A 15,508-nucleotide genomic window follows, 5' to 3' on the forward strand; every position below is an offset into this window, starting at 1 on the left:
ATGATGACTTAAGCATGGCTCTGCTTGTCAGATACCAGCCACGCGCACTCCTGCTTTGCTCTCTGCTGTAACTCTCTCAAGTGATGATTAATGTTAGGCAGGAAAAATCAATGAAGATTTATTCTGCCTGTTGTAAGCTGTGATTTTTGGAGCTGCTGGTTTCTCCCAGGCAGAATTTATCTTTGATCAAGCCTGAATGTATCTTTTGTCTCCAAGTCAGGCATCGTGTCTAAAGCAAAGTGGGGTGGAGAAATCCTTGTTCTGCACCATCCTACCCTAAGGAAAGCCACATTTGCTCTCAAAGAGCTCCTCCTGGGTCACAGAGAACAGCTATTTTTTCCTCATGTACTCACCCTGGACTGGCAGCACCCAAAAGATGAGAAGTAATTCCCTTTCCCCAGTAGTTACTCAGGAGTTCAAGGACTTCCATGTGTCAATGGCTTGAGAGGAACTATGAGGAACCCTGCAGTTTATTCATTCTGGTGTTGCCCTCCCTCCTTGCCTTAAAATACCTACTAGCTTCCAGCTGTGTTGGTGGTGGTTGTGGTGTTCAGCCAAGACTGGCCTTGGTGTTTTCCTCTCTCAAAAAGAATTTACCTCATATTGACTTATATATATGTATGTGTGTGTATATATGTATATATATACACCCTTTACATTGACTTAAAGTGGGGTAGCTGATTGATAGACAAAACCTGACATTCTTAATATTATTGAGGGATTTGGGCCTCTTCAGAATTTTCAGTTGCCTCTCCTGGATGTCTGCTACTCCTCTACCATCATCCCTCAAGCCTTGCTCCATGTTCTAGTGGAGAAGAAAGTGATTTCCTTCATTAGATGTGCCACCCAGCTCTTCTCATTCACAACCTATGCCACCACCGAGTGCTACATGCTGGCTGCTATGGCTTATGATCGCTACATGGCCATTTGTAACCGCCTTCTCTACTCCACAGTCATGTCCCAAAGGCTTTGCATTGGGATGTTGGCTGGTGCCTACTTAGCTGGTGTGATCAGCTCTGCCATACACATGGTTTCCATAGTTCATCTCCCATTCTGTCAGTCCAAGATGATCAGTCACTTCTTCTGTGATGGACCACCACTGCTAGCCCTCTCCTGCTCTGACACCCCTGCCATTGAGGTGATGGTTGCTGCCGTGGTGGGGTTCAAGGTACTGAGCACCACGGTCTTCATCCTCATCTCCTACTTTTTGGTCCTTTCCACTGTCATGTGAGTGTGGTCTGTGGTTGGTCAACGCAAAGCTTTCTCCACCTGTGACTCTCACTTCATCTCCACTGCTTTGTACTATGGCAGCTCCCTTTTCATGTACCTCCTGCCCATCTCCAGCCAGTCCTTGAAGCATGACGAGTTGGTCCCCATGAGAAGAAGCAGGCTGGATATTGCACCTTCAAGGATGGTTCGATATTGCACCTTGAAGAGGATGGTTGGATACAGCACCTTCAAGGACGCGTGGATATAGCACCTGCACAAAGAAGGGACTAAACATACTTGGAAGCCTGAAAACTGGAAAACACGCTTCTCCTTAAACCAAGGCTACATTCTGTGCTGGGATGGACAGGACTTTCTCTGGCTGCAGCCTGAAACCTGACAGTGACTGTGTATTGGAAAGAATGTTGTTGTCCAAAGTGATTGTTACTTAAATATTACTTGAAATTAATATATCTTATTATTTATATGCTATTAAACATAATAATAAACTTTACTTCAGGCTTCAGAGAGCAAAAAGGAGAAGGTGGTGGCTTTGCCCTGCTGACATCAAATCAACTGGTATCTGAGCTCATGTTTTATATTAGCAAATGATTTCTGGTGTTATTTCTGGTTTTAAGGAAATATTAACTGATATTTCCAGGTATTTCAACTCCAGACCACAAGGTTTGGTCACGTGACATGACAGAGGGGATATTGAGGTGAGCTCTTAGGCAGAAGCTCTTCCCTGTGAGGGTGCTGAGGCACTGGCACAGGGTGCCCAGAAAAGCTGTGGCTGCCCCATCCCTGGCAGTGTTCAAGGCCAGGTTGGCCACAGGGGCTTGGAGCAAGCTGCTCATGTGGAAGGGGTCCCTGCCTGTGGCAGGTGTTGGAGCTGGAGGAGCTTTAATTTCCCTTCCAACACAAACCAGGCTGCATTTCTAAGAAATAAAGCTGTGACAGGCTATTGGTCAACAAAGTCCTTGTGTTAAATGGGGACAAGTCATATCTGAGCCTCTGCTCTGCTGTGAATTTAAGTAGGGGTGTAAAGAGCAGGAATGCTGGTAAAGAGGAAGGATTTGGGGTCTTCCTCTCCCCTGAACACCCAAGGTGCTGCTGGCATGGGTATACTGATGAGCCCGATGGAGCAAGTACAAAACCCAGCTGTCTGCATCTGGGACTTCAAGCTGCATTACTCCCCCTGCACAAGCACACCCAGGTATTCTCAGTGCCTCTTTTTGCCTTCATGTAGTTCTTTTCAATAATCCTTGAATTATATATTTTTCTTCTTTCCAGAATTTGATTGAGGGTTATTTCTCCCTCTGTTATACTGATTTTCCCACTTCACAAGCCTTGGTTTTAGCCCAGTACCCAATGGGGAAGATAGACATTCAAATCCACTCAGAAATAATTTTCTGCCCTCCTCCAGTGCATCTCCTGGACTGTCAGTCTGGTGCCTTCCAGCAGAAAAACAGATTGACATTGAAAACATCTAAAGCTATCTACATTCTTCTCTTTCTTGCTTCCCCACATTTTCATACCTCGGTTTTCTCTTCTATCTGCTCCATCCTTTGTCTTTTCTAAATGACTGGGACAAGGTTATCAGTTAATATTTCTACTAAGGGTTTTATCATGTCTCTTCATCTAGGAGAAATATTCGAGACACACCGGCACGCCGAATTCTTCAGAGGAAGACTGGGAAATCTGACTTCATCCTGCTATATCCTCAAAGCAGCCACGTTTTGAGCCAATGCTTTTGACCAAAGTGGTGTACAATCACTAGTCAAGTGCATGGAAGTAAATGCATGTGATGGAAAGGACTCCCCATGACCAGCGCAAACCATCCACACAGAGGATGCTTTGTTTTCAGCTCCCTCCAATGTAATATTAGATGAACCCTGTGGATGTAAAGGGCTTCCTCAGGAAACACTGAAAGGAAGAGGTATGTGGTAGATGGGGAAATACAAAGCAAAGTGTCCTGGGCCTGTCTTCCTGGGTAGGTCTCTGCAGGAGAACTGGTCTTGGAGGTGTTGATGCAGCCAGGAAGACTTTGAGGGAGAGAGGACTTGAGAGGTTGTTTTGCTGATCAAGTCAAACTAATTATCCGAGGGAGGAGGGTCCTTTGGGAGAACAGTTTGCACAACACAAGCCTCTGAGGTAATGCTTCCTGTGAGATAAAAACCCCTCCACCAGCCAGCCTGGAGCATCCTGCTCCCAAGCATCTCTCCTTCAACCCATCACATGGTCTCCAGGAGGAGCTGCAGGCACTGCATCCACCACCACCTTCCTCTTTAACCAAGCAGGTACAAAAGGGTTTGATGGGTGGTGGGTCCAGTTTGACCCTGGTCTTGCTGCCTCTCACATGCTTGATGGCATGTTATATTTCACTCTTCTTCAGGGACTGTAGAGATAGGGCAAGGGGTGATGGGTTTAAACTGAAACAGGGAAATTCAGGTTGGAGATAAGGAAGAAGTGCTTTACTGTGAGGGTGCTGAGGCCCTGGCACAGGGTGCCCAGAGAAGCTATGGCTGCCCCATCCCTGGCAGTGTTCATGGCCAGGTTGGACACAGGGGCTTGGAGCACGCTGCTCTAGTGGAAGGTGTGCCTGCCCGTGTCAGGGTTTGGAGCTGTGTGAGCTTTAATTTCCCTTCAACCCAAACCATTCTATGATAACCCATGGTGTGAATAAAAGTGCCCTAGTATGCCTAGTAGGTTTGCTTCAAAAACACCAACCTTCCTGACCCCATCTACAACTGATTTAGCAATATTTTAGCATGAGAATATCCAAGCGTAAAGCCTTAAAATTTTGGTTTATATATGGTATGCTTTGTATTTTACACCCTTAGGTGCATATTTGGGTTGGTCATAGGCAGCTCACTGCATTCCCAGCAAAGCTCTGCTGGAGCGAAGTCCACTGATTTCCCTTAACATTATGCAGGGTGGGGGTTCTTCAAAAGCAGATAAACTTAGAACGTAAAACAAATTTCAAGTACATGGCTTTGTGTGGTGTTGAAAAGGATGCAGCACAAGTAATGAATCTATGGAAGAGCACTGATCCACTCTGAAAAATACAAAAAAAAAGGGAGAAAATAAATCCTTAACATTCCCAGAAATGAGCGAAGAAAATACAAAATCTTTTCTGTTTTCCACATTTTGTGATGTACTTATTTGGTTTTATTGTATTACGTTTGGATAGACATGATGTTTCTCACTCTTTCATTAGTGATGTATATATCAATCATTCTAGAATTATTCTCTTTTAATTTCCTGTTGTGTAATGAGCTCCTTCACCACTTTGACTTCAGATCTTGAGCTACACACAGAAATACACCATTACAAATACACCATTTTCTATTGCATTTACTTTGTGGATTATACTCCAACTAAACTTCCACATTATTTCTCTTGTAGGGATGTATTTCAGTGATTCCTTTCATTTCAATCCAAATCCATCAACTTATTGAAATGACGGACAGAGGAAACCTCACGGTTCTCTCCAGCTTCATCCTCTTGGGTTTCTCTGATGCCCCAGAGCTACAAACCGCCATCTTCACAATCTTCTTATCCCTCTACGTTTTCATGGTGCTGGGGAACCTGATGATGATCCTGCTGATCAACACTGACCCCCACCTCAACATCCCCATGTACTTCTTCCAGAGCCACTTATCTTGCATGGATGTTTGCCTTTCCTCTGCTATCATCCCAAAAGCTCTGGAGACCTTCCTGCTGGGGAGAAGCCACATCTCCTTTTGGGGTTGCTTTGCCCAGATGTATATTTTCGTGGCTCTGGCTGTCTGTGAGAGCTTCCTGCTTGGGGTAATGGCTTACGACCGATACACGGCTGTGTGCAAGCCCCTGCTCTACACCACTACCATGACCAGGGCACGTTGCCATGGCATGATGGTGCTGGTGTACACCATCGGGTTCCTCACCTCCCTGGTGCACATCACACTGGCAGGGAGGTTGTCCTTCTGTCAGGCCAGGAGCATCAACCACTTCTTCTGTGAGCTGCCCACCCTCCTGCAGCTCTCCTGCTCAGACACAAGCACAAATGAGGTCTTCCAGGTTTACCACGCTGTGTTAAACACTGTGGGCCCTCTCCTGATGATCCTGGTGTCCTACACCTACATCCTCCACACCGTCCTGCAGATCCCTTTGGCCACGAGGAGGCTGAAGGTCTTCTCTACCTGTGCCTCCCACTTGGTTGCCATCACCATCTTCTACGCACCCGCGATCCTCACCTACGTCCAGCCTCATGAGGCATCCTCATGGGATCAGGCAAAGCTGGTGTCGCTGTGTTACTCCATCCTCACCCCAACCCTTAACCCCCTCATCTACAGCCTGAGGAACAAGGAGGTGAAGGGGGCTCTGAGGAGGCTGTGGGAGCGAAAGCTGCTGCCACATCTATGCAAGGTTTGAAAGCACATTTGGAGCTCTTCAGTACTGTGGAGGTAAGGAAGGAATATGTGGAATATGTGATTATGGAATTGAGCATTACTGGCCATTATTGGTCATTATAGCTCACTACTGGTCATTATTACAGCAAGTGCAGGGTATGGAGAACCAGCACAACGAATGGTTCTCTTCAAACTGCTTCAGGCTGTTTTAAGCAAGGCCTGAGCCTTCAGTAATTCATCCAAATAAGTATCAGGTATTTAATAACAGGCCTGAGACAGCACCATGTGTTTTGTGTCTAAATTGTGCTAAATGAAAGTAGAGCCCACAAAAAGGAGGCTCAGGCTTGAGGTAAGGCACTGACGACTGTCTACATTGCCTGATTTATAAGCATTTCCTCAATGATGAACTGGTGGAAGGTCAAGAGGATTTGATACAGCTCTGGTGTCCCCAACACAAGGAGGACATGGAGCTGCTAGAGCAAGTCCAGAGATGCAACAAGGATTCTCAGGGGCTGGAGCAGCTCCCATATGGGGCCAGGCTGAGAACACTGGGGCTGTGCAGCCTGGAGAAGAGAAGCTGCTTAGAGTCCACAGAGCAGCTTCCAGTGTCTGAATGGGACTATAAGAAACCTGCAGGAGGGCTTTGGCCAAGGGCCTGCAGGGACAGGCCAAGGGGAATGTCTTGAAGCTGCCAGAAGGGAGACTGAGATGAGCTCTTAGGCAGAAGCTCTTCCCTGTGAGGGTGCTGAGGCGCTGGCACAGGGTGCCCAGAGGAGCTGTGGGTACCCCATCCCTGGCAGTGTTCAAGGCCAGGTTGGACACAGGGGCTTGGAGCAAGCTGCTCCAGTGGAAGGGGTCCCTGCCTGTGGCAGGGGTTGGAGCTGGAGGAGCTTTAAGGTCCCTTCCAACACAAACCTCTCTGGGATTCTGTGAAATAAAGCTGTGACAGTCTGTTGGTCAACAAAGCCTTTGTGCTAAATGGGGACAAGTCATATCTGAGCCTCTGCTGTGCTGCGAATTTAAGTAGGGGTGTAAAGAGCCTGAGTGCTGCTGGGAGGGAGGATCAGGGGTATTCCTCTCCCCTGAACACCCAAAGCGCTGCTTGCCTGGCTATCTTGACGAAGCTGATGGAGCAAGTGCTGTACTCAGCTGTCTGCATCTGGGACTTCAAGCTGCATTATTCACCCTGCACAAGCACACCCAGGTATTCTTAGTGCCTCTTTCTGGATTCATGTAGCTCTCTTCAATAATCTTTGAATTATATTATTCTTCTTTTCTAAATTAGGTTGAGGGTTATTTCTCCCTCTGTTACACTGATTTTCCCACTTCACAAGCCTTCGGTTTAGCCCAGTACTCAGTGGGGAAGAAAGACATTCAAAACCACACAGAAATCCTTTACTTCCCGTCCTTCAGTGCATCTCCTGGACTGTCAGTCTGATGCCTTCCAGCAGAAAAACAGGTTGACATTGAAAACATCTAAAGCCATCTGCATTCTTCTCTTTCTTCCTTCCCCGCATTTTCATAGCTTGGTGTTCTCTTCTATCTGCCCCATCCTTTGTCATTTTTAAATGTCTGGACAAGGTTATCATTCAATATTTCTACTAAGGGTTTTATAATGTCTCTTCATCTAGGAGAAGCATTCAGGACACACCGGCACTCAGGATTCTTCAGAGGAAGACTGGGAAATATGACTTCATCCTGATATATCCTCAAAGCAGCCACATTTTGAGCCAATGCTTTTGACCAAAGTGTTGTACAATCACTAGTAAAGTGTATGGAAATAAATGCATGTGATGAAAAGGACTCCCCATGACCAGCGCGAACCATCCACACAGAGGATGCTTTGTTGTGTTTGTTTTCGGCTCCCTTCAATGCAATATTAGATGATCTCTGTGGATGTAAAGGGCTTCCTCAGGGAAACACTGAAAGGAAGAGGTATGTGATAGATGGGGAAATACAAAGCAAACTGTCCTGGGCCTTTCTTCCTGGGTAGGTCTCTGCAGGAGAACTGGTCTTGGAGGTGTTGATGCAGCCAGAAGGAGTTTGGGGAATGAATGGTTCCTTCAAACAGGTTCAGGTGATTTTAAGCGTGGACTGAGTCTTGGATAATTCATCCAAATAAGTATCAGTTATTTAATAGCAGGACTGAGACAGCACCATGGTGTTTTGTGTTTAAATTGTGCTAAATGAAAGTAGTTCCCACAAAAAGGAGGCTCAGCCTTAAGGTAAGGCAGTGACCACTGTCTCCAGTGCCTGGTTGATAACTGTTCATCCCAAGCGAGCTTGAAGATCTGAGGGAAGGACCAAAGGTTCAATACAGCTCTGGTATCCCCTGCAGTTCTGATACAGTTTTGGTGTCTATAGAATACTAGAATCATAGAATAGTTAGGGTTGGAAAGTACCTTAACATCACCTAGTTCCAACCCCCCTGCCATGGGCAGGGACACCTCACACTAAACCATGCCACCCAAGTCTCTGTCCAACCTGGTCTTGAACACTGCCAGGGATGGAGCATTCACAGTCTCCCTTGGCAACCCATTCCAGTGCCTCACCACCCTCACAGGAAAGAATTTCCTCCTTATATCAGATCTGAACTTCCCCTGTTTAAGTTTTAACCCATTACCCCTTGTCCTGTCACTACAGTCCCTAATGAAGAGTCCCTCCCCAGCATCCCTATAGGCCCCCTTCAGATTCTGGAAGGCTGCTCTGAGGTCTCCACGCAGCCTTCTCTTCTCCAGGCTGAACAGCCCCAACTTCCTCTGCCTGTCTTCATACGGGAGGTGCTCCAGTCCATGAGCATCCTCGTGGCCTCCTCTGGACTTGTTCCAACACTTCCATGTCCTTTTTATGTTGAGGACACAAGAACTGCACACAATGCTCCAGGTGAAGTCTCACAAGAGCAGAGCAGAGGGGCAGGATCAACTCCTTTTACCGGCTGGCCACTCTCCTTTGGATGCTGCCCAAGATACGGTTCATTTCTTGTCTGCAAGCACACACTGCTGGCTCATGGTCCTTTTCTCATTGACCAACACCCCCAAGTGCTTCTCTGCAGGGAACATAAGAAGGCCATGGAGCTGCTGGAGTAAGTCCAGAGGAGGCCATGAGGGTGCTCAGGGGCTGGAGCAGCTCCCGTATTGCGCCAGGCTGAGAACACTCGGGCTGATCAGACTGGAGAAGAGAAGCTGCTTGGAGACCTCAGAGCAGCTTCCAGCGTCTGAAGGGGGCTACAGGGATGCAGGAGAAGGACTCTTCATCAGGGAGTGTAGGGATAGGACAAGGGGTGGTGGGTTCAAACTGAAGCAGGGGGATCCAGATTGGATTTGAGGAAGGAATTCTTCACTATGAGGGTGCCGAGGTGCTGGCACAGGGTGCCCAGAGAAGCTGTGGCTGCCCCATCCCTGGCAGTGTTCAAGGCCAGGTTGGACACAGGGGCTTGGAGCAAACTGCTCTAGTGGAAATTGTCCCTGCCCATGGCAGGGGTTGGAAGTTGAGAGCTTTTAGGTCCCTTCCAACATAAACCAGTCTGGGATTCTGTGATACCTGATATGAGCATCCAATACATTTATCCCATGTAAGTGAGCTGGAGCAGTGCTAAGGACCTCTGATAGGCACACATAGGTTAGCATGTGGCCAGAAGTATGTCCCAACTAAAATCTTCCTGGGATGTCTGGTCCTCACATCTTTTCCTTTCTGGATGTTCAGTACCAGGTCTGTGCTTTATGGATTTGACCATGTCACTTCCCCTTCTGTATGTCATCACATTATTGAGGGGGAAGATGCTCTAAATGAAATAGTAGATGGAGGGGTTTGAACATTTAATCCAAACACACCATTTCTGTTTAATGAACTGTACAACTGCTGGAAGAACAAGTACTTGTATAATGACAAAATGAATAAATTTGTGGTTTAAAATAAGCACCTTTGGAAACCGTGGTCTTCTGCAAAGAACTGTGATGAATAATGAATGAATGCAATGGCAACCAGTCAAAATCTAATTTAAGTTGGTGTGAAGTGAAATGCTCACTTTATAAGCTTTTAATCAAAGTTTCCGATGGAGTTTTCATGAAAAATAGAGACATTTGGACAATTCCCTCAAGAAAAGAGAACACAACATGTGAAGCAACTTACTCAGATAGAATAAGACAGGGACTCTTCATCAGGGCCTGCAGGGACAGGCCAAGGGGAATGGCTTGAACCTGCCCGAGGGGAGACTGAGATGAGCTCTTAGGTAAAAGCTCTTCCCTGTGAGGGTGCTGAGGCGCTGGCACAGGGTGCCCAGAGAAGCTGTGGCTGCCCCATCCCTGGCAGTGTTCAAGGGCAGGTTGGACACAGGGGCTTGGAGAAAGCTGCTCCAGTGGAAGGGGTCCCTGCCTATGGCAGGGGTTGGAACTGGATGAGCTTTAAGTTCCTTTCCAACACAAACCTCTCTGGGATTCTGTGATGGGCTTGGGAGCATCCATCAGAGCCACCAGTGACAAGGGCAACCCTAAAGCACCCTTCAGAAGGGCCTTTTTCCCTGTTGCTGCCCATTTCAGTCCTTTACCACACTCCTCACTGTTCCTCCCCATCTCCTTCATTCCACTTTTGGGCACCGCTCCCTCAGGCTCTCCTTTGTCTCTTGTGCTTCCAGCATGATGGGTGGAAGAAAGTGAATGTCATCATCAAGGAGAGCACAAGGACTGGGGCTGCCTCAGGCCCACTGAGGTTAAGATCCAAATTCCCCAGGAAGCCCTGTCCAGGCAGAGGAAGGACAGGAGGGTGACCATGAGCAGCCAGCACAGAGGGACCAAGGCCAAGTCACGCCTGACCAGCCCGAGTGCCTTGGGTGATGTGAGCATTGATGTTTGCATGGACAAGAAGTAGAGGACAGCATTTACCTCGTCGTTAGCAAGGTCACCACGATCTTCTGTTGGCTCCTTTGCAGCCAAAATTGTGAGCTATGGTTTGAGTACAAGGAACTGAAAATGGGTTTAAATCTGGTTCATTGCCTGTGGTGCTGGGATTGCTGATGGACCCTGGTACCAGCTCCCATTGGCGAGGTTCCCCTCAGCTCCCTGCCATGATAATGTCAAACATGGCCCTTGTGAAGCTGTAACTGCCTCAGAAATGCTCCAGAAGTGGATGTCAAAGCTGGGCTTGTTCTGTGGTTTGCTCTAAGGGAGCCCAAAGCCCTGTTGCTTGCTCAAGCTGAGGTCATCTCCTCTGGGTACATTTCTTCTCCAAACCAAGCAGCACAGAGAAGAGATAATGACCTGCTTTGGGCTTTGTCACCTCCTGGGGCACAAAGAGATTCACAGTCCCCACATCCCCACATCACTTGAAATAGAAAGGGGGTTTGCTGAGGCTGGCTCATTCCCAGGCTCCCTGCACAGCTCCAGGCACGTTCATCTTCACATCCATCTCCGAGAGCATGAGGAGGGCAGCAGAGACAGAGCTGAGATGTAAGTGAGGGGCAGCATCTTTCAGCCCATCATTCTCCTGTGGTTCTCCCTTGTCAACAGCCAGCAGCTCCTGTCTTCATCTCCTGCCCTGCTGCAGGGTTGTGGGCTTCTTGATGATGCTCTGGGCTTCCCAGGGAGCTGCTTGTGCTGTGTGCTCCCCATGCAGCTGCTGAGAAGGCAGGTTTGGAGATCACCCTGGTGGAGAGCACCCTCAGGAGGCTTCCTCACCTCTGAGCAAAAAAGGTTTCCTGGATGAGCACCAGAAGCTTTCCTGTACAGGACATTCAGGGTGCTCCCCATTGCTGAGATGAGGCAGCTCCAAAAGGTGAGTTTTTTTCCCCAAAACATGTGTGCAAGTAGGGATTGCTGAGCTCTGGGGATTGCCCATTTCTGTTGGAGACTCAAGGAACAGGTTAAAGAACCATGAAAAGGTTTTAGATCTGACAGAGTGTGTCAAGGGGGAGGGAAAACCGATACTAACCACTGTGTAAGGTTGCATCGGATCATAGTATGGTTTGTGTTGGAAGAGACCTTAAATCTCACCCACTTCCAAGCCCCTGTGATGGCCAGGGACACCTTCCACTAGAGCAGGTTGCCCTGTCCAACCTGCACTTTCCATAGGTCAGGAGTTCGTTCCAGTTAGGAAGAAACTCAAGCAGAGAGGGAAGAAGCAAGTGGTTGGGAAAAGCCCACAAGAGCACGAGGGATCAGCTCTGCAATGTGAAAGCACCATGTTTCTCTGTGTTCCAGGTTGAGCCGGATGGTCTCCAAGCCCCAGGTTCAGCACTATCACAGCAATGAATTGCAGCACTAAGGTAAAGCTACCTGGGTGTGCAACCTTCCCACTGCTTTCCAGAGTGGTCATTGCTCAACATCTCAAGGTGAGCCACAGGAGCAGGCACCGCGTTGTGCCATGGTGTTTAACTGCTTGAGCACCCCTTTGTTTTACCTGTGCTGGCACATGACTCTCACCAAGCTCTTCCTCATTGATCTGTGCCTGAACTCTCCCTTTCCATCCTGCAGGACTGTCTCTGAGCAGCTTCAACCACACAGAGGCTTTTCCACCTGGGACATCCCTGCCTCTTGGAGAAGAAACCTCCAGCCAGGAGCTCACACACAAAGCACCATCCAGCCCATGGCACAAAGCAATTGCACCCAAGTGACCGAGTTCAGCCTGGCAGGGTTCACAGAGGACCCGGTGACTCAGGTCTACTTGTTCCTGCTCTTCCTGCTCACCTACTTTGTCACCATTGTGGGCAACCTGGGCATCATCATCTTAATCAGGGCCAGCCCCAACCTCCACTCCCCCATGTATTATTTCTTGAGCAACCTGGCCTTTGTAGACCTCTGTTCTTCCACCATCGTCACCCCCAAGATGTTGGTTGACTTGATGTCAGAGAAGAAGAGCATTGCTTATGCTGGGTGCATGGCTCAGGTCTTCCTCTTTGATATTTTTGGGATAAGTGATAGCTTCCTGCTGGCTTCAATGGCCTATGACCGTTACGTGGCCATTTGCCATCCCCTGCTGTACCCCCTTGTCATGTCCCCAAAGTGCTGTTTCCAGCTGGTGACTGGCTCATACCTTGTGGGGCTGACCAATGGCGTGGGACAGACCATCAGCATGTCCACCCTCTCCTTCTGCAGCTCCAGCACCATCGACCTCTTCTTTTGTGACATTTCCCCTCTCATCTCACTCTCCACCTCTGACACCACCCTCAGCCACACCATCCTGACCACTGCAGCATCTCTCTTTGGTGTGTCCAGCAGCCTGGTTATCCTGCTCTCCTACGTGGCCATCATCGCCACCATCCTGAGCATCAATTCAGCCGAGGGCAAGCTCAAAGCCTTCTCCACCTGCACCTCCCACCTCACCACTGTCAGCATCTTCTATGGGGCATGCTTTTTTATGTATTTATTCCCCAGCTCAGACAGCTCTAGAGCAGCAGATAAATGGGCTGTGGTGCTCTACACCGTGGTGACTCCCATGCTGAACCCCATGATCTACAGCCTGAGGAATAAGGAGGTGAAGGAGGCTTCGAGGAGACTCTTGAAAATAAAATGATCTTGAATTCTCCCAGTATAGGACCAGACAGAATGGAGATGTAGAGGGTAGATGCTCAGCTTTTGGTTAAGTATGGATAACATGTTGGGGGTCTTCTGCACCCAGCCTTATGTGATGCACTGGTTGATGTGACTGAGAATACAAATAATTCCATACTCTAAACTTTGATAAATATATTTAGTAGCTAATATCACCTTATTGTTTAATTAGTCATTTATTTCACCTAGTCAAGACACAAGTAGACAACTACAAGCGTGCAATTCTCATCATCATAGGATAAGGGGGACCTTACTGCCCTCTACGCCTACCTGACAGGAGGATGGAGCCAGAAGGGGCTGGGCTCTGCTCCCAAGGAACAAGGGATGGGACAGGAGGAAACGGCCTCAAGCTGCACCAGGGCAGGTTTAGATGGAGCTGAGGAACAATTCCTGCCCCAGAGGGTGCTCAGGCATTGGAACAGGCTGCCCAGGGCAGGACTGCAAGCACCGGCCCTGCAAGTGCTCACAAACCCTATAGACAAGGCCCTCAGTGCCATGGGTTAGGGGTGGCCTTGACAGTGCTGGGGAACGGTTGAACTTGATGAGCTTAAAGCTCTTTTCCTTTTTGCTCTCCCTTTTGCTTGGCAAATAAGAATAAACAGAGAGTGAATTCTACCATTCCATTGGATCAAACTCCATTTCTAGACAGTGTTGTTAAATTTATTGAGGGCCTTAAGAAAAGGACAAAAGCACCTTTGGCAAGAGAAATAGAGATGACAGCAAGTAAGTGTGATGCTATGCAGGCAGTATTTCTAGGTTTTGATGCACAAACCTCATTCAATGATTTCCAGCACTCATTTCAGACAGCAAAGAATTTCAGTGAAATATGGTACTTGTGTGACCTCTGTTATGAATGAAGTTGCTTTGAAAGTGTTTTAAGATGTGATAGTGATGAATCCCCACCAAAGGGCAGAAACTATAAAGGAATCCCCATCCACTGCTCCTCACCTTTGTTTTTGAGCTCCCTGTTGGCAGCAACAGAAGCCATGATCTCCATGGCAGCTTGATCACAACAGAGCACAGGAGCTGTGGTGCTGCTCATCAGCCTTCAGACCTCCTATGTGTCAGCCCATGGCAGCCTGCATGAATGGCATTGCCTGCCCTGATGTCTCTCCTGTTGCTTTCCTGCACAGAGAGCTGATTGGTGATGGGCAAACATTGCATACATAAACCACCCCAAAATACTCCACTGTGTGCATTACCTCAGCCCATAGAGCTGCAGCCTCTGCCAGGACCATGGTGAAACCCGGAGCCATGGCTGAGCCTTAGGGCTATCCTAGACACACATAATAACCTAGGCTGGAGGGAGAAGCTCCATGGCTGGATTCAGTTAAGTCAGGATCAAAGTGGTTTGGTGATTCCTTAACAACACACAACTCACAGGCACTTAGGGTCAATCAGCTGAATCCTGCTTTGTTCCCAAAGCTTCCTGATAATTCCCTGGCTATTATGTAACCCAGATGACAGTTGTTTTCCTGTTGAGCCTTGGGGACAAGCAGGGGCAGAGGTTTCACACCCTCCCTGGCCCCTATGTCAGTGTTTGACTGCTCTTACAGTGGGGTTTTCTAACTCCCTCTGTTTCTAACTGGAATTTCCAAGCTGCACATTCACAATAGGAAATCTGAGATTTACCCTCATCTGCACGATAAAGCACATGGAGAACTTCCAGATGGCATCAATTCAAAACGAATGGGACACCATTAATCCTTGCATTAATCCTTTCTCTGTCCCTGAAATCATCAAATCATGGAATGGGTTGGGATGAAGGGACCTTAAAGCTCCAACCCCTGCCACGGGCAGGGACACCTTCCACTAAAGCAGCTTGCTCCAAGCCCCTGTGTCCAACCTGGCCTTGAACACTGCCAGGGATGGGGCAGCCACGGCTTCTCTGGGCACCCTGTGCCAGCGCCTCAGCACCCTCACAGGGAAGAGCTTCTGCCCAAGAGCTCATCTCAGTCTCCCCTCGGGCAGGTTAAATCCATTCCCCTTGGCCTCTCCCTACAGGCCCTTGGCCAAAGCCCCTCTCCAGGTTTCTTGTAGCCCCTCTTAAGGTAGTGAAAGGCCACAATAAGGTCTCTCTGGTGCCTTCTACAACAATATTCAATGACTTTATGTCCTGCTGCTCTCTCCTTCACCATCACCAAGTGTTATAAACAGGAACCTGAGATCTTAGTGTCTTGAAAACACAAGTCTATGTGTACAACCCTATCACTCTGCTTCTTGTGGCTTCACATTGGAGCTGCTGCTCTCAAAACCAGATTTTGCTCCTTGTTGTGTGTGTTTAAGGAAACCAGTGTTTTGCTGTGTCTAAGGGCTGCTACTGCCTTTAATGGGGTTATCATCTGACCATGAGAGCAGAGCAAACAC

General features: G+C 48.2%; 2 protein-coding genes across 2 annotated transcripts; both read left to right on the forward strand.

Annotated features, from left to right (window-relative positions):
* Positions 1-5,022: 5,022 nt before the first annotated feature.
* On the forward strand, positions 5,023-5,574 carry LOC133282241 (olfactory receptor 5AS1-like; the record flags this gene model as incomplete). The annotated part of the gene is made up of 1 exon (XM_061478292.1): positions 5,023-5,574. A coding segment is annotated over exon 1 (552 nt), but the record flags the coding sequence as incomplete, so codon positions are not given.
* A 6,599-nt stretch (positions 5,575-12,173) lies between these two features.
* Positions 12,174-13,103, forward strand: LOC133282152 (olfactory receptor 5G3-like). The gene has a single exon (XM_061478227.1). It carries the CDS (start codon positions 12,177-12,179, stop codon positions 13,101-13,103), a length of 927 nt encoding a protein of 308 aa, XP_061334211.1. The 5' UTR covers positions 12,174-12,176.
* Positions 13,104-15,508: the final 2,405 nt, after the last annotated feature.

The sequence above is a fragment of the Pezoporus flaviventris genome, unplaced genomic scaffold (genome assembly GCF_033815535.1).
Source record: "Pezoporus flaviventris isolate CSIRO_AGI_PZ_B2104156 unplaced genomic scaffold, CSIRO_AGI_Pfla_v1 ptg000116l, whole genome shotgun sequence".
Taxonomy (NCBI): Eukaryota; Metazoa; Chordata; class Aves; order Psittaciformes; family Psittacidae; genus Pezoporus; species Pezoporus flaviventris.

Coding starts and splice junctions, on each gene's coding strand:
- LOC133282152 (XM_061478227.1), top strand. CDS start 12,177: ATGGCACAAAGCAATTGCACCCAAGTGACCGAGTTCAGCCTGGCAGGG.